A 24,088-nucleotide genomic window follows, 5' to 3' on the forward strand; every position below is an offset into this window, starting at 1 on the left:
TCATAGCACTATCATCTGTAGTAACAGCTGTTTCATAACTCAAGTTTTCTTATGTGCATGTATGTTTGGTGCTATGCTCTCTGTTTTATTTCATTGGCCTATTTGTCACCACAGTGTCCTAATTACTACAGTTTTATAATATTTCTAACTACCTGATTGGATGAGTCCTCCAACTTTCTTGTCCTTCAAGATTATCTTTGTTACTCTTAGCCCTTGGTACGTCTGTATACATTTTATAATGTGGTTGTCCAGTTACACACACACACTCACACACACACACACACACACACACACTGTTTTTATTGAAATTGCATTGAATTGGGGGAGAGTTTCATCTTTATATAATATTGAATCTTCTTATCCATGAACATGGTCCATCTCTCCTATTTAAGGCACATATCTTTCCTGATGGCATCTCCCTATTAAAAATATGATACACCAATGTAGAAAAAAGGAACCTTGAACTCTACCTCACACCATACACAAAAATTAATTTCAGATGGCTCATAGACCTTAACATAAAAGCTAAAAGTACAAAACTTGTGGATGAAAACAGAATATCTTTGTGATGTTCAGATAAACAAGATTTCTTTGGCCATAGAAATCATAAATCATAAAAGAAAAGAAATTGATCCAATTGTTGGACTTCATCAAAATTTTAAAACTTCTGTTCATCAAAATACATTTAGAAAATAAATTGGCAAGCCACAGACTAGGAGAAAGTACATGCAATACACATATATGGCAAAGGAAATAAACAACTTAATTTAAAAATGGGCAAAAATCTTGAATAGAAACTTCAGAAAAGGCCATACCAGTGACCAAAGCACATGAAATGTGTTTGACATCATTAATCATCAAGGAAACGTAAATCAAAATCACAAGAAGATACCATTTCATACCCATTAGGATGACTAAAATGGAAAAAAGAAAGACAATAGTAAATGTTGGAAAAATGTAGAGCCTCTAACACTCTTCTTGTTGGGAGTGTAAAATGCTATAGTAATTATTTTGGAAAACTGTCAGTTTCCTAAAATATTAAACATACTGCAGTTTTATTCTCAGAAATTTATCTAAAAGAAATGAAAATACATGTCCATAAAAAAACCTTATACAAGAATGTTCATAGCAGCTTTCTTCATGGCAGCCAACAAGTGGAAACAGTCCATGTATGTCAAGAGGAGAATGGATAAGCAAACTTGTATATCATGCAATGGAATAATACTTAATAAAAAAACATCAAATTATTGATACACTGAATAACATGGATAAATCTCACACTTTAAGCCGAGTGAAAAAGCTAGGCACAAAAAAATTATGTAATGTGTTATTGCATTTATAGGAAGTTCTGGAACAGAGAAAACCAAATTGTGGTGCTAGAAATCAAATCATGATTGCTTTGAGGATTGGGAGTTGACCGGGAAGGGGAACAAGGGAACTTTCTGGGATGATGGAAATTTTCTGAGTCTTCATAGGGGTGTGGATTACATGAGTGTATGCGTTTGTGAAAACTGATCAACTGGTACACTAAAAATTTAAGTTTTTTGCTGTGTGTCTGTAAAGTATACTGCAGTTTTAAAAATATGATAATTTGGGTCTCTATTAATAGCATCCATCTAGAGTTGATAATGGGGCAAGTTAGGAAATATTTATGTCACCCCTTCAGAGTAGTTCTTTAACAGTTATGGAAACAAAGTATTTAATTAAATGCTATATTTAGTTTGAGCTTTTTGGTCAGTTGTGCAGTCTGAGGAACTATTTCAGAATCTTGTCAGAGTTTAAAAGTAGTTTTTATAAAGATGAAAAAGGTAATCCTCATAGGTATTAGATCCCCAGAACCTCACACACCAAGCTTATACTTCTCATAACCAAACTCTAGATCAGTGGGATTCAACTAGGGAACTTTTTCCCCCTCGGTACGTTTGGCAATGTCCAGAGACATTTTTTATTGTCATGGCTTGGGGGGGTGGGGGGTAAGGTGTTGTACTACTGTCATCTAATGGCTACAAGGTACTGAGGCTGCTGAACATTCTGCACAGCAGAGCCTCCCACTACAAAGAATTATCTGGTCCAAAATGTCATTGGTGCCAACTTTGAGAAAGCTTGTCCTAGACCCTCCCTTATTGATGAAGCTGAGTCAGTCTCAGTCAACTAGGTGTTGACTACATTCATAGTCCAAATTAATTGTTGGAAACTTGGCATTTTCACAAGTTATGTATTTTTTTCTGACAGAATTTAATATCAAGTTTTTGTAAATACACATAATCTTAAATTTTGAGGTAAAATTCCACGCATTAAGAGCACTTCCCAAAGCAAAATTAAATGTACTGTTTCTGTTGTTAAATTCTTCAGATGTCATTAAATATCTAAACTTTATGTCATTAAATATCTAAATAAATGACCTTAGTTATCTCTTTAAAAAAAATAAAAATAAAAAAGCTTTATTATCAAATTAGAAGAAACAAATGATAGTAATTTATTCTTTTTTCTCCCTCTGTAGGATGACAGGGAGTGAATTTTTCTCTCGTTTCCCGGAACTCTATCCTTTTCTTCTCAAACAGTTGGAAGCTGTCGCCAATACTGTGGACAGGTAAGAAGAGAGTAGGGTGGGGCAAAGTGAAAACAAGTATGTGAATTCCTTTATGGAGATTTTCCCTCCAGGCAACAATTTTTAATCAACTTCTTCCTTGTAACATGGATGGATTTTTTTTTAAGTGCTTCTTTATTATGTCACATTGCCTGACACTCTCTAGTAGATTTATACCTGAAAAGTTGTATAAAATCCTATTTTTATATTTTATTTTACATTTTAAAAATCCTGTTTTCAGTGTTATACAGGAAAGTTTCTTAGAAGCACGTGGTGATTTCTTCTGTGAAGATTCTCTTCCTATTATACGTAAAAATGTGTGTGTTTATATAGTAAGTTAGTGTTAACACACGCTTGTTATTTTTTATCACTGGTCTGTTACGGCTGACCGTTGTGAAACTACAGCAGTTAGCTGCCCAGTCTGGTCAGCTGTGATCAGAAATGGTCCGGGTCTTCCTGAGCAAAGATGGCCAGGGACTTTGGAAACACAAAGATGGTAAGAGAGTTTCCACCCAGATCAGGGCAGGTAGAAGAGTCCACCATTGTTCTTTCAATCACATTCTGTCGCTGGTGGTGGAATTTTTATTATGGACATCTTAGAACATACACTTTCTTCTAAGCCACTTTTGTACTTGGTATGAATTGATACTAGTCTGTAATGGAAAAAATAAAATAACATCAGTGAATTTTACCTCTGTTTATGATACGTTTCCTCATTAGTCATTTGTGCAGACAGGCCTTTCTGACCCTAGTAAGTGACTCTTCGTGCTTTGTTAGGTACATTTGGATGTTGAAAGTCTCACATTTCATACTGTGGAATAGGCACCTCTCTACTGTATGAATAGCTCAAATCAAAACAGCAGACTCAAATTATCAAATGATTAGCTTTGAGAAGAGAATCGTGTGCAAAAGCCCAATTCATGGCTTTGCCAGTAGTTCTTTCTCATTTGCACATTAGGAATATAACAAGGGAACGGAGGGAAGAAATGAAAGAAAGACAAACTCTCCCTTATTCATAGTCTCACTTTATATACATAATTATTTAATTGGAAAAATGGTTGAAGATAGTGCTTCACCTCTTAAATTTTAAATCTTTTATGTACATTTTTTTTTCAGTGATATAGGAGAACTAAACCGTCACCCAAGCATGTTTCTCTTACTTTTGGTGTTGGGCAGACTCTACCCTTCCCCGATGGATGGCACGTTCTCTGCTCTCAGCATGGCACCTTTCATTCCCTTCATTATGAGGTAGTGTATGCTTCATGGAAATAATGAGGGTGGGCATGGGGGCTTTATGGGGGTATTTTATCTTGTTCGTATTTTACAAGTTATAGGGTTTTTTGTTTGTTTTGTTTCTACTTTGGGAGGGGTCTAGTGAAGGAAAGGACCTGGGGCTATTGCCATTGCCCCCAAGTAGTCTCCAATGTTTCAAAGGAAAGTGCTTATATTGTGGGTACAGGAGCTCATATCTACTGTTTAACTAATGTTTCCTTGGAGCCCTGCCTGCCAATGGATATGCAGTGTTGATAGGAGATACCCCTCCTTTGAAAAGCATCACCTGGGTGTTGTATTATCCCTGTGTTCAGCCTGACCAAAATAGTGCAGACCTGGTCCTGGCATATATCCCCGGACCAGGGGTTCAAGAGCAACTCTGGCTCTTCGCTACAGGGGAGTTTGCTAGTGTGTGCACGGGGTAGCATCTAGATGGAAGTGCCATGTAGCACGAGTTCACTACCCACTCATCTTCTCTTTCAAGCTCAGAGTACCTGAGAAAGAGCCGTGCCTACAGATTATGCATAGAGTCAAATGATAACAGGCTTTTCTGCTTCTAGAGCCTCATACCACTTCCTCTGTTATATTTTTCGAGACATCTGCCAACTTCTGATCACCTTTTTCATTTTGGATCAAAGGCCTCAATAAGCAGGCTTCCAAAAAGTATTGAAATTGTCTTATGAGATTATTTCAGAAGCCCTGTTAATTTTTTTTCACCTTTCTGCTTACCTCTTGACAAAACAGCACTTTCATTTTTATGTATCTACCAAAAATTGAAATGGACTTAGAGCAGAAGGTTAAAATATACCAAACTTAAGAGTAGGTTTGTTATTTATGTGATGTCCTGGGTTCCACTTCCTGGTTTCACAGAGCTGACAGATGCATTTTAATGTGAGAAACCATTAAACCCGAGATTCAGATGTGTGGTTGCTATAACCATTTGTTTGCAGCAAGCCCTGGCTGTGACTGTTATCTATGATCACAGAGATGACTCACACAGATTGGGTTTTGTTTCCTGATACACAAAGTTACCAGTCTCCTTATCCAGCATTTGGTGATTCATTTTAGGAATTTGGGTCGTAATTTTACTTTCAAGAGCATTTAAAAATTGTACTTTCACATATAACTGCAAAGAACTAAAAATCATTTCAGGAAGTTGACGGGAGTGGGGAAAGGCACATGCATAGGGTCACAGTGTACAGTAGAAACAAAGACACGCTTTAGAACTTTGTCATCCTGTGTTGAGAACATTCAATGTGTGGAAGCTCAATTACTAATCAGGCTGTTATGTGTTGCATCCTAGAAACCAGAAATTACTACGTTGAAAGTATCCTTCCTGTTACTTAGTAGTTTCTATATAATCAGAATGCTCATATTACTAATTATATTCAAAGCACTTATTACACATAAGAAAGATTGCATTAATATAGAGGATTTAAATATCGCCTTAAGGTCAGTGTACTTAGTGCATCATTTGTAAACTCAAAAGGTACAAAGAAAAACGTGTACATTTATCCCATCCAGTCAGTGAAAATGCTTTGGTCATGTGTTGCTTTCTACCTGAATAAAGATTCTTAGAGCACCACCTCCAGCAGAAACAATTGCCACAATTGTTTCCTTAGAATGTCAATAGGCTCTGATTTATTGAATGTCTGTGTGTGTTATAGAACAGTGTTTCACAAACTTTCAGATGTAGACATATCACTTGGGGATCTCATGAATTCCGATCCAGTAGGTCTGGGGTGGGGCCTGACCGTCTGCCTTTCCAACAAACTTCCAGGCAATGCTGATGCCTCTGGTCTGTGCATCACTCTGAGTAGCAAGATTAAATCTGGGATATTAAACTTACACATTATCAGAACGGTCCCCGCCCACACACAGGTGATTTTAATAAAGTGGATGGTAATCGGGTCATACCTGGTACTTGGTTAGGCTATTCAGGGGGGTTATAAAACGTAGATTTTGACCCAAAATGCAGAGAACAAGCAAGAAAGAGAAAGTATTCTGAGCAGAGAGGTCAGTAGGTAGTAGAAGCTCAGCCTTTGTTGAGCCTTAACTATTTGCCAGGCACTGAACTGGACGTAATGATTACAAGGACTCTGAGAAGAGGTGTTATCACCCCTATTTTCCTACTGAGGAAACTGAGGTTCAGAAAGAGAGTCGGTTATAGAGCTGGAATATGAGCAAATAAAGAGCAAAATAACCAGCTCCCTTTTGTGTAGCCAAGAGCTTGAGCTACAGCGAATAGGCCCATAGCCCCTGAAATTTGTGCCACTAGGAGCAACGAGGAGCCTATACACAGAGTCAGTGTCTGAGTACAGGCCAGTTTTGGAACATTGAAGTCTTGTCCCCACCAGCAATGGGATGTGCTCCTTACTTTGCTTTTGCAGTAGGGACAGTGGCGTGATTGGATGCTGCCATTCCTTTAGGCTCACATCTGTGGGATCATTGCCTGGGGTGATGGGGTTGGTCTATGGCCAGGTACGGAGGAAGGCTGGCTTTTCTTTCTTGATTATCTTCTGTGGTTCAGTGGAAGTGGCCTGGATTGAGAGTTAGAAAACCCACTTCTGTGTTTCATCAACGTGCTATATAGGAACAACCAACCCTGTGCTACCCTAACGTGTTCACAATCACACTGGGAAGGTGAACATAAACAGATTTTTTAAAAAGTAGTGTATCTGATAAAACTGTATACAGTTGATTTAAATTATTTCTGAGAAAATTCATCATAAACAAAGTGAAAGATCGGTCATAAAAGCTGTCATTCCAGGCAACTTTTAGGTGTTTGTGGTTCTAGTCATGGTAAAGAGTAGGCTGTTCTGACTTGGGACAATAGCTTCAAAGATGGATATACACCCAACTGGATAGGCGGCGTTTTATTTTGTAGCTTTGCTGATGTTAATTTATGTACTTGGAAGAGCTCTAATCAGGCTCTTGGACACTCTTGAGTTTAGCTAAAGAGAAATGTTTCAGCTCGTGGGAGTAGCACAGAGTTTGCTCTGACTGCTAAAGTGAATTGCACAATGAGAAGATTGAAGGCCCAACAGCAGTTTTTTATTTCCTTTTGATTTATGTATGTACTTACCTGCCATTTCCTTCCTGTCTGTAAGGTGTTTGTAAGTATTATTAGTATTTTGGTCCCTTATCCCACATTTGGGAGTATAAACTTAAATGTTGGTTGATTGTCTTTTTTGACTTAAATCTTAGATGTTTCTGATTTGGATTTTCCAAAGTTATGCATGTGTGCAGTTATGATTATTGCATCATCTTGGAACAGAGATGATAATGCTAATCCCAGTGTTTTGTTTATAAGTTTTGTTTTTGATCCAGTATATTTTATGTCCCCGATGCTTCGCTGGATCCAGATACACAGCCCTTTACCATATGAATATGATGCTTTCAATTTAAGATCATTCACACTTCAGTTCATATACCAGAAAGCAGAGTTACTCGTGCTTCAAAAGGGACCCCCAACTGGCTCCCTGAATACAGCTCCAGTGCCCATTTGTCTGGTATTTTCTAGAGACCAAAATATCTACTACGGACATGTATCTTTGAATTCCCCTCCACAAGCAAGTTTCAAGTTTGAATTGAAGAGTTGTAGGAAACCAAGTCTGCCCCAAACCTAAGTGACACCATGGAGTCCTGAACAGAGCAAAGGCCCTAGACTCAAGAGCCCTGCTTCTGTCTAAGCTCTGCCATCTAGTCATGAGCTTGACACTTGAACCAGGCTCTTTACCATCCTGGACCAATGTGGTATTAATTGAGATAGAACATGCCTTCTATTGCTGGTAATTGAAGTCTCAGCATCAGATTAATATCTGCGGGAGAAATCCCTCCACTGCCTTTTATTCACTCGGGTGCTTTTAAAAAGAGGTCCCCCACCCGCTTTTTCCTTTTTTTGCTTATTTTCATTGCAAATGACTTTCAGGATGTTTTCCCCCAAATCATTTCAGTCATTTTCACTTTAGATAAATTTTCAGTGAAATCTGCTTTTCTTCTTTCTGAAAAATATTGAGGTGCAAATAACAATCTTCATTAAACACATGGCAGTGGAAATCACCCGTAGGGACTTAGGCAGTAGAAACTTTTTTAGTTGCGATACTGAAGAATCTAGCCAACAATCAAAAAAATAAGGTGGTGCCGGATGGGTACTAGACTTATGGGGGATCACTGCAAATTATATAAACTTCTACCCGCTATTCTGAAGCTAATATAAAATAATACTGAATGTCAATTTTAATTGAAAAGTAAAAATTAATTTAAAAAAAATTTTTTTTGGAAAATACATTTTTGATATGTTTTTAAACTATTTCATGGCACCTTTTGATTGTACCAGTCTTAAAAAGGGATTAGGTACAAAAACGAAGAGTTAGTTAAGCATTTTAAGCCTATGCTATTGGGAAATAATATTGATTCTTGTTTTCCTTGAAAGTTACATAATTCAAGGATTATCACTTGACTCCTTACCCAGATTATGAAGTTGAAAGAACTTGTTTTTCCTAGTGTAGAGTTGGGGTTTTTTCCGTAGACAATAGGTGGCTTCTGCCTTCATTTGTGATTGTAATACTGGGAACTCTCCCTCAAGGCTGTAGGCACATTTCCATCTGCCCTGTTTGTAGATAAATGGAAGGCAGGATTTGCCTTATAGAGAGGTAAATGAGGCAGAGAACAGTGTAACAATGCTGGGAAGGAAGACATGCCCTTCATTTTCTCCACCTCAGCTGGAATCCTCTCTCCCTCTGAATGGCTGGCTGTAGCTTTTGTTACTTAAATCTCATCTTGCTATTCCTCATTACTGCATCATACTGTAATTTATATCCTCCATGATTATTCTCTCCAAATAAATCTTATTCCCTTTGCATGCAGAAGCAGTTACGGGTTTTTTGGTTTGCTTTTGTTTTCAGGTATCTTTCTCTGCCTAGCCCAGGTTTAGGAACAGAGACTGAATTATTAACCTAAAAATGAAACTAATTATGAATTGAAACATTTCGTGTCTTAGCAGTTCTGCGTATCATTGAAATACTTAAGGGACTTTAGTCCTACAATATTAGAGCCACATTTCATATCTCGCTCGTCACCGGTTATGTAGAAAGGAGGCTTGGGTGGGTTTTGGGTTTTACCTGGCCTTTAAGGAATCTTGTGATCTAATATAAGCTCCGACATTGACTTTTATTTTGAAATCACCTTTCTGACCCTCTGTTGCCTTTTCTATCAAATTAAGATCAGATATTACCTAGGTCCTCTCTGGCCTCTAGAGCCTGTGCCCTGAGGCCTCCCTGGGCTCTGAACTCCTCTCTCCTGAGTGCTATCCAGTGAACTGCTCTGGAGGCCCACGTTGTAGCTACCCTGCTGCAAGCTTTAGAACTAGCTGAGAGGAGCCTGGATTGATAAGGATAGAGAAGGTAGGAGGTGCCATTTTTTTGGTTGAAAGTCCTAAAATTATAAACAAGCCGAAACGGGGAAAGCCTGTCAGATTAATGGGACGTGAATAGGAGGGCCCCTTTGTGCCTCAGGATGTCAATCTGTATAATGGGGATAATCCTGTTTACAAAATAGCAGATGAAAGTTCCTTGGTTTGCTTGTTAAGAAAAATTCTAGAGAGAGGAAGGGTGTGATAGTACAATGGTGATAGAGAGAAGGCAGACTGTTTTTTGGGTGTTTTTTTTAACTTTTATTTATTTTAAGTATGTTTTTCCAGGACCCATCAGCTCCAAGTCAAGTAGTTGTTTCAATCTAGTTGTGGATGGCGCAGTCCACCGTGGCTCATATGGGGATCGAACTGGCAACCTTGGTGTTATCAGCACCACGCTCTAACAAACTGAGCTAACCGGCCACCCCCCAAGAAGGCAGACTTTTTAAATTCCTACTTTGTTTTGTCCCTGAGAGTAAACTTGGAGGAAGGCCCTGAAGGCAGATGTAGGTGAGGTGGCAGAAATAAAGCACTGCCTCCTGCTCAGAAAGCCAAATCCTGGGTCCCAGATAACTTGCAGCCTTGGGTGCAGGTGAACCTAGAACCATGTCAGTAATTTGGGGGAAATGTGGGATAGGCACAATATTCTAGGAGTTTACAGAAAGATTTTTGAAAGAAAGGGGAAAAGGCCTATTTTATCAGTGACCAAACAATTGTGCTGATATTGATCATTTTAGACTGGCTCATTCAGTGTCTTACTTGCAAGAGATTCATACTTTGTTTGCTGAGAGCTAGTAAAAATTCCCTAAGAATAAGTCATGCCTGAGTCACCTCATTGTTTTGATGGGATTACTAGTCTGATAGATGAGAACAATGCTGCTTTATTCAACATTTGAATCACTTAAATAAAGACAGGCTAGATTGCATGCTTATCAGGTTTGTATATAACATAAATATAACAAGTGATGGAATAAAAATTCAAAATAGTCTTTAAGCATGAGAGTGATGAACCCAAATTTAGGCTAGTGGCCATTAACTCTGTGTGGCTGGGGAGGAAGGGGAGGAAGTCGAGGAAGCCTATTCTAGAGGCTTCAGTTTTATTTGTGATGTGTTCTTAAGCTGGGTTCTGGGCAAGTAGTTGACTGTCATACTATCCTCTATACTCGTTTTTATTTAATGTGTGATATAATTGAAAAATAAGATTCAAAATAGCCTTGGGAGACTAGATGAATGGGCTGAGACCATCAAGATAACATGTAATAGAAATAAGGCATCATATTCTGATTTTTTAAATAAAAGTCAAAGTGGTGTGGATACAGAATGAGAGTTGTTGGCTTCATAACCATTTTTATGAGAAAATCTTGGAGAGTGGGATTCCCTGGTGAGCCGCGAGGAAGCAGTGTGACAGTCGCTGCTTCCAGATAGTGAAGGCTTCAGTTCCCCTCAACTCTGTTGGTCAGACAAACCCACATCATTTTGCTTATTATGTTACTCTGCTCTGGGCTTCCCATTTTAGGAGGGTCACTGGTAAACTAGTATTTATACAGAGGAGGTGACCCAGATGAGGAGGAAGCTAAACATCTGGAAATAGTTAGACTAGAAACAACGTCAAGGCAACATGGTAATGGTCTTTCCATACTTGAGACACTGCCATATGGCAGAAGGCACATAATTTCTCTCTTGTGTTCCCAATGGGAAAATGTGAGATAGATTTCAAGTTTCAGTATAAAGAAGAATTTTGTGAAAGTTAGCATTCTCCATCAGGAGAATAAACAGATTTCCATACTAGTGAGCTGCCAGTCATTGAGGCTGTTTAAGGAAAACGGATTACATGTTGGGCAACGCATCTGAGGTTGGACTAGATGACCATCAAGGCGTCTTTTTAAGATGTCTTGTTTCAGAATAGCTGAACAACTCAGCTGTAGAGTCTAAATGGGCAGCGAATGAAATGAAACCTTCCTCTAAAGCTATGACACATGTTTGTACATTTTTTATGAGTTCATGTTCCAAAGAAAAGAAGTTGGGATGCCATTCTTGGGATGGCCCACAAGGTCATGGTGGTCTGCTCCTCCATGGTCCCTCCAGCAGTTAATCCACTTAAATTTAGCTTCTAAGTAACTTCTATAACTTTGTTCTGGATAGTTATAAAAACATCCTCTTTTTTTGGCCTATGGGATGTTATGTCTGAAAAGCATTCCTTGTTAATTTAATTATCTTTTTTCGTTGTTGTTGCTATATTTTTCTTCATTCCAGATGTTAGCTTAAGCCACATTTGTTTTCTGACAAGTACAAGGAACATCTGAGTCTTTGAGAAAAGTCAGAGATGCTTTCCTGAAAGTGATTAAAATAGATAACTCTTTGTTGTCCAAACTTCCCAAAGGGTCATCTTTGAACAGAGACGCTTGTAGTGAGAGTACAGGAATCCCAAGTCTTGCCCATTACAAGTAGAAACAGCTGAGAATTGGGCTTTGCTGGTGCTGTTAATGCAGAATTTCCTCCCGCCGGACAGCCTAGAAGTCCAGAGCTCCCCCATTCCTGTGGTTACTGCTAAATTCCATGAGCCTTAGAGAATGGGATGAAAGGTTAGGTCTCCCTATAACATCCTGATCTGCGAACAATGGATGGGTTAAAGAAAGGACTTGCCATTCCATCAATGTGTGGAAACCCTACCCTTTGGTTTTACTTGTGTGACTATGATACTAGGTCAGGCTTTGGGCGAGATTGTCAAGGTGTTCGGTTCTGCTCAGGGGTTCTTTTAGCTGCTCAATTTTCCTCTTTGCCTACAAGCCAAACCTGTGCCCACTCCTTGCTTTCATACAGATATGTCAATGACCCTAGTCATTACCTTCCTTGGAGCTATTTGTTGTATTACAGAGACATAGATTTTGAAATAAAGCAATGAAACTCTGGCGGTAGAATTTTAGGCCTTATATAAGGGAGGACCTAAAAGCAGAGATTGGAAGATTGTTTTCTTATGCTGGTGAAATCCCAGTTTGGGCAGCTACCTACTTGGTGTCCTTTTTACTGTGGCCCTGCCTAGTTAGTGCTTTATTTGGAGGGCTGTGCTCATGGCCCTTGCATTTTAGACCTCCACCCTGGGCTAGCTGAGGTTCCTCGTGTGGAGTGAAATCATGTTTTCTGTGTTGTGTGGCTTTTTTGGAAAGAGTTCTGGCATAAAAAGATACTCTGTCATTTATCACCAATTTTTAGCTCTCCATTCTTAGAGAGGGGCCTCGCCACCTTCATCCGTGGTGTCAGATCTCTTTAAGACCATTTTCTAATACATTTTTGAGCAAAAGGAATGAGGAGTTCACCTCTTACGGAATGCATTGACAAAGCAAGCTAGAAAAATAAAACTTGTAGGGACCAGCTTTTCTTCAGTGTTATCTGTGACTTCAATAGGCCAATTCAAGTCATGTTAGAACAAGTGATTGGATCTGCAAACAGCCTCATTCTTAGGTGAAATTTCTGACAATAATGATAATCCATGGCCTATTGCTGGCATTCACTCTAAAATTTAGAATCCAGTCAGTTAATAGATTAACCAAGCAGTTGTAAAGCATCCATTGTGTACCTAGCTAGTGTTAGGTAAGATGCAAAGCAAAGAAAACAGATCTTCATCCTTGAAGAACTTACTGATTGGTTAATGAGATAAAACCCATGCTTGTGAACCTGACATATGGTATATTAACCACATAATTATGTGACAGATATACCAAGGACCAAGGGCTTATAAACAAGGGGAAGCGCGCCAGTGAGTTGGAGAAGTGCAGGAGACTTTCCCAAGTGGCACGGCAGGAAAAGAATATGGGAATTCAGTTTGCCATCTCAAGAACTTTGAGAAATCCCCCATGGTGATTAGCTGCTCATGCAAGAGGACAGAAGTGTCATGCTGTCCACTGGGTAGAGAGTGAGATCTAACAAGGGGAAGATTATGAGAGACAGTTTTATGATTTATAACTTGGAAATCATCATATAGAGCTTTGCTTCCACTTGAATCCAGGGTGACCCAGGAAATTAACAAAATAAATGGGTTGCTGCTTAACAGGAGAAACTCTCAATGATGTATCTTTGGTAACTTAAATAAAGAACAGTATTTCCTCCAAGTGTTGCATTTAAGTCTTATGGAAATAATGAACAGTAGTGAGAAAGTGATTGCAAATTTAGTAATAATTAATTTTTAAAACATTTTAATATTTTCCCTAAGGAGCTTTTATTTTCTTAGTCTTAATTATTTTCTCAAACACTGTAGCTAAATAATACTGAATTGAAGGATTTGACAGTACCAAGCCACGTATGCTAGCTAATATACAGTCATCTTATCCTACATGGTAGGGAACATTTTAAGATCAAACATGTATTTTTTTTTTCTTTAGGCAGAAATATCAATTAGGGACTAGAGTAAGAATGTAAAGATAAATTATAATAGGGTTAAAAATGAGGACAAGAAAAAAGAATGATAGAGTCTGTTTTGGTTATCTTTCCCTGACTGGCAGTTTTTTTCCCTCCCTCTTCTCTGGGCCTTAACCCTTACCTGTCTCTTTATAATCTTCTGCTTAAAACAAGCTGTGTTAGTCACATCAACTGCACCAGAGACATTCACCCTTTTACTTTTCCCTTTGTATCTTCTTTTTTGTCACTCACCGTGAACATTGAGACTCTTGACTGCTCATCTTGCCGCCTCTCCAAACCAGTTACAGATGTTCTCTCCGTCATCCATTCTTGTCTTTCACTTTATTTTGTGACCACTCTTCATCACCAGTTCATCCTTCCATTAAATATATTTGCTGAGGGCCTGCTTTGTGTTGTTGCCCAAACCCAATGTCCCTGCTTTCATCACCTCTTATTTACAAGAGAAAATATAGGCCATCATCGTGCATGGATTCTTTCCATAGAGATACCTACTCTACCTATGAGGTATGCTCAACAAATACTGTGAATGTTTAAATTTTTTTAAAATTTATTACAGTAAAAGATAAATTGCCAGTAATCCCCCTCAAAATACTCCCCCTCGGTTGGAATACTTATCCCATCATTCTTGCCACTTTCTGAAGCAGTTCTGGAAGTCCTCTTTCATGAGTATTTTTAGTTGCGCTGTCGTGGCTGCCTTGATGTCCTGAATCAATTGAAAACATTTACCTTTCATGGTCATTTTGACTTTGGGGAAGAGCCAGAAGCCGCATAATGCCAGATCCAGTGAACAAAGTGTGGATGAGGACACACCGTCATGTTTTTATTTGACAGAAAGCGCTGTGTACTAGAAGTAATGTGTGACACAGAGTGTTGTCATGATGGAGGATGAAACCGTTTGCCCATTTCATGTTAATACATGTTCGTGATCCATGATTTACGGCACACTTTAAACCACACCTTCTCTCAACGGTAGCTCACACCCGTCTGACTGCACCAAACAAGTTGAAACTTGTCACACACTGTTACTAAGGTTTGACACACGGCTTCCCATATCGAAGATCCCTGCCCTTCTGTCGGATGGGACTCGGCAGGAGCATTCACCATATTTTGTGATCACACCTCATACACATACTAATTCATTTAAATATAATGACAACACTTTGAGTTCTATAATGTTGTTATTCCCATCCTACGGAGAGGGAAAGTTGGTAGGAAGTTTAGAAAAGTGCCCTAAGTCATACAGCTAGTAGTAAGTGATAAGGCCTGGATTTGAACCAGGCAGTCTGGCTTTAGAACCCACACTCTTTGCCACTCCCTTAGCTATATTTATACTAGGGCTTAACACTACAATATGCCCCTCTACTCATCTCTATATGATGCTGTAGCTGTGGAATATGACTAACTAGTCTCAACATACCAAAATTAACCTGCAATTTAAATAACATTTGGTCTTACTTTGCCCTCTTGAGATATTCCCCCACCGCCCTTTTTAGGCGTTGCTTTGGCAGTGGTCTCATTTTCTAATCTGAAATCAGTAGAAAAGGAAGAAAAACTTGCAGTTAAGCCCAAGTGGTTGTGACAGGTTGCTAAATAAAACTGGCTCAACTGAAGTTCTGAGATTCTTGAGAAATACTGAGAATTTGTTAAAAAAGAAATTCTCCTTATAATAGGGAATCGTGGGTCATTGCACAGTTATAAGTATCGTAGCGAAGAGAAAATGTGTCTTGAGGCTAAGAAACACAAATCTTAGTGAGATTATTTGTGGGCTACTAGTTTTGTTCAGTTTTAAACTATTAGAAAATATATTTTCCATCTGTCTTTACCATCCTAAGTTTCCACTATTGAAACTTCACAAAATTTTGAAAATCTTCAGGGTTGTTGAAAGAAAAAAATAATAGTAACAAACTTATTTATGTAAGACTTTGAAGCTTACAAAGTACTTTCACACACAGCTTATGTGATTATCTTCTTTTTACTCTCTTAGAAAGAAAATAGAATCACAGAAATATAAAAACATGTTGAAATTTTTAAAAAATTGTCAGTATTTTCTCATATATAACCCTAAACTTATTTGGAAAAGAGGCAAGTCTGAATCAGTGAAGTGTTCAAATTACTGAATATTATGAAATGAAAATTTCACTACTCCAAATTGCATTTAGTAACTTCAGGGAACTGCTGTCATGGGTGGATAACAATGGCATCTGGTTAACATATTAATTGATAATCCATAGCACGAGGTCTCTGAGATGGGTTGAAATCCCCCTTTGTTTCTCAGTTTTATGGTTTTCATGTGCACCGTCCCACCTCCCTCCTTCACTAACCAAAAGTTACTAGCCAAAACCTGCTGGAAGGCACCCTGACAGTGAGATACGCCCCCTGGGTTGTGTTTTTTTTTTGTTTTTTATTTTGGTTTTGGTTTTTCTTCTTCTTCTTTTTCGCATCAAGGAGAATTTCTGGTCTGGGATATTTGTGTCCTGGCCACCAGTTCCCAAGAGATGGCCGCATTTCTCCTAACTGGAAATGAAAACTCTCAGTTCCAAAGTTAAACGTTAGTTCAGCCTTAGTCTGAATATTCACAAAATCAGAATTAGATAGGCCCACATGAATGAGAGTGTTCTGTTCATCTCCACAATGTCCAGAGCATTAACAAAATATGTATTTGTTTGAAGGGTGCTACTGTGTAAATAAGCCTGCTCCTTTTTTATTATTACAATTATACAGGAAAGAGCCATTTGTTTGGGTAGAAACGATGGAAGTATATCTAGGTAGCCATGGAAAAGCTGAATTGTTACTGAAGGATATGTCACACAGACAAGAAAATAATTTACAAAGCAGTGGGTAGAAAATATTTTCAAACACTAAACCAAGTAAGTTCCTTAAGCTGTCCTGCTAGATGATGGGTGAGTAGTGTTGGTTTGTTTTTCTACTTGACTGTTTATGCACTTTTATTTCCAGAAAAATCTCTTTTTCTTGTAAAGCCAGAGTTTAAAGCTCCGCTTCTTTTCAGCTTGGATAAAAAGAAAAGTAAAATTCATTTCATACTAATTATAACCTGCATAAGTCTAGCGAAGAGAAACCTAAGAAATGTAACTCTTGTTTTCTAGCTGAGCTTCAATGCCATATAATTAATATAATTCAATCACTTCTTACCCCTTTTTTTCTCTGCATGATTTAAGACATCAGAATTTAATTCACAGCCAGAATGAAAACTGGACTTAGGAAAAACTTGAAAAGACTAGAAAGGGATTTGCATTCTGCTGCATGGTTGAACACGTCCCTGAAGTGGCAGCTTTAGAATGCCATGTTCTGATAGACTCCCCCGTTGAAAACTGGCCACCGGAGCGGCTTTCTAGCGCCCTCCCCCTGTCTGCAACACTGTGAACTGTTATGATGTGAACCTAGTAGGCTCCACAGGATTGCTGCACAGCCAGAGGACACCAGTATCACTGGGCAATCTGTGCTCTGGATTATACACCTCAGGCTGTGGCTATTACAATTAGCCAGCCACTCTGTCTCAATTTTGGATAAATATTCCAGGGTTCTAAGTGGGATGGGGACTCCAAAGCCCTGTTTTCCCGAATCCTTCCACAACCAATTTGTGATATGTGTTACAAGGTCTGAGTAGAGTGGCCATGTTTGAAGGGGGGATAAAGAAATGCTTTCCACTACTAAATAGATACTCCCACAGCAATCTCTTTTTCCCTTAGTAATGAAGCCACTCAGAGGGCCAGATTCTAACTCTACTGTAGCCATTCACCCTGACCCGCTTTACCGCTAGGGTCGTTGAAAGCTATTTGAAGTGATTTGAGATTTCTTAAACAGTGCCTTCTACCCACCTAGTTTTCTCGGATGATGGCTCCGTTTTGAGCTGAACCCTGAAGTTTTACAGTTAGACTTTCATTCTTTTAAGTTATGTGGTTTTGATTTCTTCTAAAATGGAAATCCCACTGTGAGTTATTGCTACTCCTCTATACCATAATCTTAATTAGTTTAAGTTTCTTTGGTCTTGATGGGAAGAGAAGACATTGGTTGGGTGAAGTGTTAGAGATGGGATAAGGCCAGGTCTTGGGGAGAGGGTACAGAACTTGGACGAAAGGCAGGAAGCAAGTTGCCACCTTTACACATGTGGCCAGGGTGAGGATTGCAGTGACTTCTTCCCCACCAGACTTTTGCTTCTATGCTTCAGTGAGATGGGGCATCCTGTTTTTCATTTACCTCTCCTTTCTGGCAAGGAAAGACTTGGAAGTCTTTTTACAGCTTTGACTTTTCATTACCGCTTCTAGATGCAGTTCCATTTCCTTTCCAAGATGAAAGCTTGTCTTTGTCCCCTCCCAGAATAGTTCCAGCAGCAGAACACAGTGAATCCTTCCAGATAAAAGACCCTCCTGATAAAATGCCAGATTGTTATCAGAGAAGTGAAGTGAGAAGGGTCCAATCCCTACCACTAATTACCTAGTTACGGCTTGGTTTCTATCCTGTTCATTTGGGGGTATGTTTTCCTTGGATAGTTTCTTGTCTGTGTTCTGAACTGTAGTCTGATGATTGTAAAAATCCCAAAGGTCAGAGAATAGTAGGCTCCTTATTTTCTGAAAGGTTTAATGGCAAGGAAGAGAATATCGGAGTTTCTATCTTCCATGTGGAAGGAAATGGACAAATGCTTGATTTTGGCGGTTCATTTCTCACCTCAAAGCATACAGACCCTAGTGTGTTGAATGAACTCTGACTTTGAATACTTACCCAAGAGGTTATCTGGAAATAGAATGACATTTATCTCTGTGAAGCCATGAGTATCAACCAGTGAATGACTGGGTAACTAGACACTGAGGCCAGAGTCTACAATGCTTTAAAACTGCTCAGTAAATGTACTTACTGCCACTGAACTGTACACTTAAGAATGTGTAAGTTTTATGTTATGTGCATTTCACCACGAAATGATTGAATGAATGAATGAATGAATGAATGAATGAATGAAACAAACTTACTTCTTGGCAGTTCCAGTACTTCGGTCATAGTTGGAAATACCTTAGGGGTGGGCCCTAGTTTAGGGTCTGCTTTAGTTTGAGTGGGATTGCTGTTGCATGTAAAGCATTATGCATCTTTTTAAGATCACGGTGAGACCGTGATCATAGAGAACCTTAATGAATACAAGATGAAGAGACTGTTTTGCCGCCATCATATGGGCTTTTTGGAAAGTTTGGGATTGGAAAAGAGCCCTCTCTTGAAAATGATTGATTCTAAAAAAACTATAGACACATTTTCCACAAATGTAACAAAAGAGAAGGGAATAGGGTCTCTTGATGGATGGAATAGTACCGTGTTTCCCCGAAAATAAGACCTAGCCGGACAATCAGCTAATGTGTCTTTCGGAGCAAAAATTAATATAAGACCCTGTCTTATTTTAGTATAAGACCGGAGCTTTATAATATATCATATCATATCATATCATACTGGGTCTTACATTAATTTTTGCTCAAAAAAATGCATTAGAACTGATTGTCCGGCTAGGTCTTATTTTCTGGGAAACACAGTAGCATCTATTGCTCTGATTCTCAAACAGTGGCATTGAAACACTCTCTGACTACAAGTAGTATTTGGTTAACCTCATCTTTGGTATCTGGCTGCCATTAAGTAGCCAAGCACATGTTTCTTTACCAAATTAAACTTGAGTCTGACCTTATGTTTTCCTGTTAGGTGCTCGGTCCTCAGCCCAAAACATTTTTGCTATACGACTTTTGACTAGTGATTCAACTAACTAGCTCTTTCAGCTTCACTGATAAAGGGGGCCATTTTTCTTTTGTTAAGCCAAGAAACTTCTCCAATGCTGCAAACATATTACCTTGTGACATAGCTGCAATATGGATTTTAAGATAGAAAAAAAAGAAAGTCTGAAAATAGCCCTATTCCAAATAAGGAAACTTTTTTTCCTTGTTAACCGTGAAAGCTCTGAACTTAGAACTCTGACTAGAAGATGCTTCTTTTTTCCCTGTAAGACTGTGTGTGTACTTATTCCCATCATCATTTGAAGGTTGTTGTGAAACATTCACCATGGTTTCAGCAATACCTTTCTCATGTATAAATGTAGTATTTTTCTTAGAAAAAGCAAGAAAGTATGAGAAGTTAGGAAGAAGTTAAGGTAAATTTAAAATATAAAAGCTCACTTTGAGTGAAACCAATAAAAACAAGCCCCGACCTTCTCATTGGTAAGAAAAATTGGAATTTGTTAAAAAACTGTATTCTTTTAGGAAATAAAGATTTTTGCCAGAAATATCATGGGTGGTTCAAGCAGTCTGGTGTGAAAGGGGTGTTTTAAAAATGTAAGGTTTTTCTGCTTTCTTCTCCATGGTTTTCTAATGGTTTTGTCAGAATAATCATTTGAATAATAAATGAAATGCTTTGAAGTATATAAGGGAGTGGAGAACTTTTCTGTGCCATGTACAAACTGGTGATACTGATTATAAACTAAATGATGCCAAATTCCACCAATTTTCCCTGGATCCAAATACTAGCAAATGTAGCCAAAGCCATAGAAATCTACTGATAAAATCATGAAAATGAACGGAAGTGAACTAGATTATTTAATTTTCTTTTGAAATGTTATATTTATTAGATCTTAGCACCCTGAAGTTAAACAGTATTGAATTTCTCACATAGCACTTTATTTTTAATCTTAGATTGAAGGTTATGTCCTTGGCATGATTGAAGAATGACTCATACGATTTGCACTGACTTTTTTTGTTTGATGGGTGAGGAGGAAAGCTGGGGAGTAAAATGATACTGAATTGAAGCTAAATTTATTAATTGAATTCAAATGAAAATAGCGAATGTCACTTAATGATTTTCTCATTTCTTTTTATATTCATATGCACACCTTCTGTGAAGGTTTTCTTGAATGCTACTTAATGCTTAAAATGCAGAATAAAATATATCTCTTAGCCACTAAAAGTAGCAATGGGAATGAGCAGTGATTTTTCTCCTAGTAAATGTCATATAGACACGTTGGAAGATGTGACTAGAATTCTTTATCAACGTGTTCCCTATCTTAAAATGTAGTTACCGTGAAATTAATGGATTAAGCCTTAGTCACAATCCAGGGAAGAACTTAAAGGTAATGTGATTCTCTTTATAATCAGTAACCTAATTAAATGCTGGAGGGCTTCAGCCATATAGTAATGTACCTTGTTTCTGAACAGAGATAACACCACCACTGAAACTGTATACTTGTAACACTAGTATATTTTTAATTAGTGGTAGGGTCTGTGTAATCAGTTTTGTTTCATCTTCAAACTTTGCACAGCAGTCTCCATTGTGCATTCATTTGGAAATATTAAATAAATAGCACACTAATTTGGTTTGTGTTTTTTCAGAATTCATTATGATTCAAATTAGGATGAGTTGAAAATTACCCTTTTCACTATGGAGTAAGCAGAACATCAAAATAAGAAAGAAAAAAGATAGTAGGAAGCAGCTTTAATCTGCTCAAGATGGAGAAAATAATCTGTTTTGCCTTAATAACCAAAGGGAAAATCCTACTGCTAAATGCAGATCAGTTTACTAAAGCGGGTCCCAACAAATTGGGCATCGCTTGGTTGAATGGTTTGTATACATACGAGTAATAAAATTGAATTTCTTTTCATATATGTTGTTCAATCCTATGAATTTCTTTTAATATGCGTTATTGTTGTTCAAAATATCTTACAGTTGGGGCTTACTGAGTTTTGCAACTAGCATAGGCTCTGGAGTCAGACAGACCTGACTTTCAGTCACAGCTTGTCCATTCACTCCCTTGGTAGGCCTGGCCAAGTCACTTAAAGTCTCTGAGCCAGTCCTAGAAGAGCTTGTGGAAAACCTGGAACATTGTCCTGAAAAAAAAAAGTGTTTCTTTTTTAATTCTTATATGATTAATTGTTAGGATTTAAGTATTTATTGATTTGATTCTTTAAGACAGCATAAGGAAAAGTTAATACTGGTTATAAAAATTCAAAGGAAATAGCTGGGCTTGTTTAATCTGAGGAAGAGAAAACTTCGGTTGTTTTAGAGATGGTACTAGAGGCTGAGAAGGGAAAACAAGACAGGATGTGTAGCTTTTCTAATGTACGTGAGAGGTTATTCTTAAAAACAGCAGTATGGAGGTGTAATTGATATAAAATAAACTGCACATGTTTAAAGTGTTCAGTTTAATAAGTTTATACACCCATAAAGCGATCACCACTCTCAAGATAGTGAACAGAGCATATCCATCATCCACATTTTCCTTGAACGCCTGTGTAACCTTCTCCAGCCACCCCAGCCCCATCACTGGGCAACGGCTGTTCCATCACTATAGGTTGTTCAAGCGTCCACTGTAAATGGAATCATGCATTATGCATTCTATTTTGTGTGGCATTTGCACTCCGCATAATAATTTAGAGAGTCATCCATGTTATTACCCATATCAATAGTTTGTTCCTTTCTACCGCCAAGGAGTACTCCACTGTGTGGGTAAAGCACAATTTGTTTGTATATTCACCTGTTGCTGGACTTGTACTGTCTACTTTTGACTATAACAAATAAAGGTGCTAGGAAGATTCACGTACAAGTCTATAGACACATGTGCTTTCACTTCACTAGGATAAACACCTATGAGTGAAATGAGTGGGTTGTATGGGAGGTATACATTTAACTTTTTAAGAAACTGCCCAATTATTTTCCGAAGTGATTGTCCCATTCTGTATTCCCACCAGCAGAGGATGTGCATTCCCGTAGTTCCACATGCTACCCGACACGTGGTAGGCTCGGTTTTTTAAATTTTAGTCTTTCTAGTGAGTATGTAGTGGTATCTCATTGTGGTTTCAACTTGAACTTCCCCTATGACTAAGGATGTTGAGCATCTTTACATATATTTATTTGCCATCCATATATCTGTGTTGGTTCAAATTTTGACCCAATTTTTTTATTGAGTTGTTTTCTTATCATTTGGAATATATTCTGGACTCAAATCAAAAGGTTATTCTGTTAGGCATAGATTCGTTTATTTCCCTGGCGTGTAGAACCAGGAAAACAAATTTACGTTGCAGCAAGAAAGTATAATTAGATGTAAGGAAGTACTTTCTGACTGTGGCACTAATGTGGGCATTGGGGCAACCAAAGGAGGATGTAAAACTTTCCCTGAAGGTATTTAAAAATAGGGCTGGCAGTTGTCTGTTTGGATGCTGTTGGCGTGCTGATGTATGACTCAATTTACCTAATTGTAGTCTTCGTTTGAGAAAAGACTCTTCCCTGGGGCGGGTCTGTTGCTCACATCCCACTATTCCTTGCTCTGTTTTTCAGGCCCCAAAAAGTGCAAGTTCTTGGAATTTTAATTTTCCATGTACTTTATGGTCCTTTTAAAATTCCTTCTTTCTGATTTTAGCTTGAAGTGTTGTTATGAAACCTGACGAGGGTGATTCAGGGTCATTAATTAGCGTTAACAAAAACAAATTGGCAATCTCTGGAAAGTAATCAAATTAAAAGAAATGCTCAAATTTCTCTCATCCTGCAGTAGCACAAATCATTGTTTTAGCTGATAGTATTGGGTAGATTAATTTACTCTCTGTAGAGGTAAAATAATTAACTAGATTCTAAAGAAGAAGTTCTACATGATTAAAGGAGTTGGGGTTGTTTTAGCCTGCGGAAGGGAAGAGTGAGGGGTGACTTAATGACAGGATTCCAATATAGTTAATGAAGGGTTTTCCTGTGTGGAGAAAACACTGGTCATTTGTTCTCCAGCTCCAGAGAGGCTCAAACTAGAGAAAATTGGCTCCGACCATAGAATGATGAGTGTGGTTAGTGTTAGACATAAAACTTTTATTATAGGCATTGCTATTACTATGAGATTAAGCGATGCAACAAGTCAAGAGAGGTCATAAAGATATTTTAAAATAAAAAGATAGCTACATCTGCTTGGAATGTTCAAATGTCCATTGAATTGAATGGAACCTTAGAGGTCGCTTATTCTAATCTCCTTTTGGAAATAGGATGTGAAAGGGCATTATGTAACTCACCTGCGGTCAGATTGCTAGATACTAATATTTTAACTCGAGGATGTTTTAAAAGTAGCCTCACTTACGACACACCGCAGGGACCATGTAAGCGTTTCTGCTTCACAGATTTTACTCCTCCAAAGTAGTCACTTCAAGCTGATGACTATGTGTATTATTTTTTCCTAAGCCCATGAAAATCCTGCCAGTATACTGACCTGCATATGTCTCTTCTTGTCATTAAAAACGTTAGATTTTTATTCTTGGACATTTTGAACTTGTCACTAAATAAATACTATACTTTGAAAGACTATTGGTGATTTAACCGAAGGTGATCCATATTGATAGAGGACAGCAAAGGACACTGTCACAGTTTTGGGGGAGCTGTCCCAGTCTAATATGGGGTTC

The 24,088-nt window shown here is 38.2% G+C and overlaps 1 protein-coding gene across 3 annotated transcripts in view; it reads left to right on the forward strand.

Annotated features, from left to right (window-relative positions):
• The window catches only part of THADA (THADA armadillo repeat containing), a 294,124-nt gene that overhangs the window by 126,166 nt on the left and 143,870 nt on the right, over window positions 1-24,088 (forward strand). For all 3 annotated transcript variants that reach the window (XM_088796191.1, XM_019748640.3, XM_088796192.1), the window contains exons 27-28: window positions 2,501-2,590; window positions 3,704-3,835. In XM_088796191.1, the coding sequence (XP_088652317.1) occupies window positions 2,501-2,590; window positions 3,704-3,835 (222 nt within the window). The remainder of the gene's footprint in view (window positions 1-2,500; window positions 2,591-3,703; window positions 3,836-24,088) is intronic.

This window comes from Rhinolophus sinicus, chromosome 2 (genome assembly GCF_057876585.1).
Source record: "Rhinolophus sinicus isolate RSI-liver-muscle chromosome 2, RSI-T2T, whole genome shotgun sequence".
Taxonomy (NCBI): Eukaryota; Metazoa; Chordata; class Mammalia; order Chiroptera; family Rhinolophidae; genus Rhinolophus; species Rhinolophus sinicus.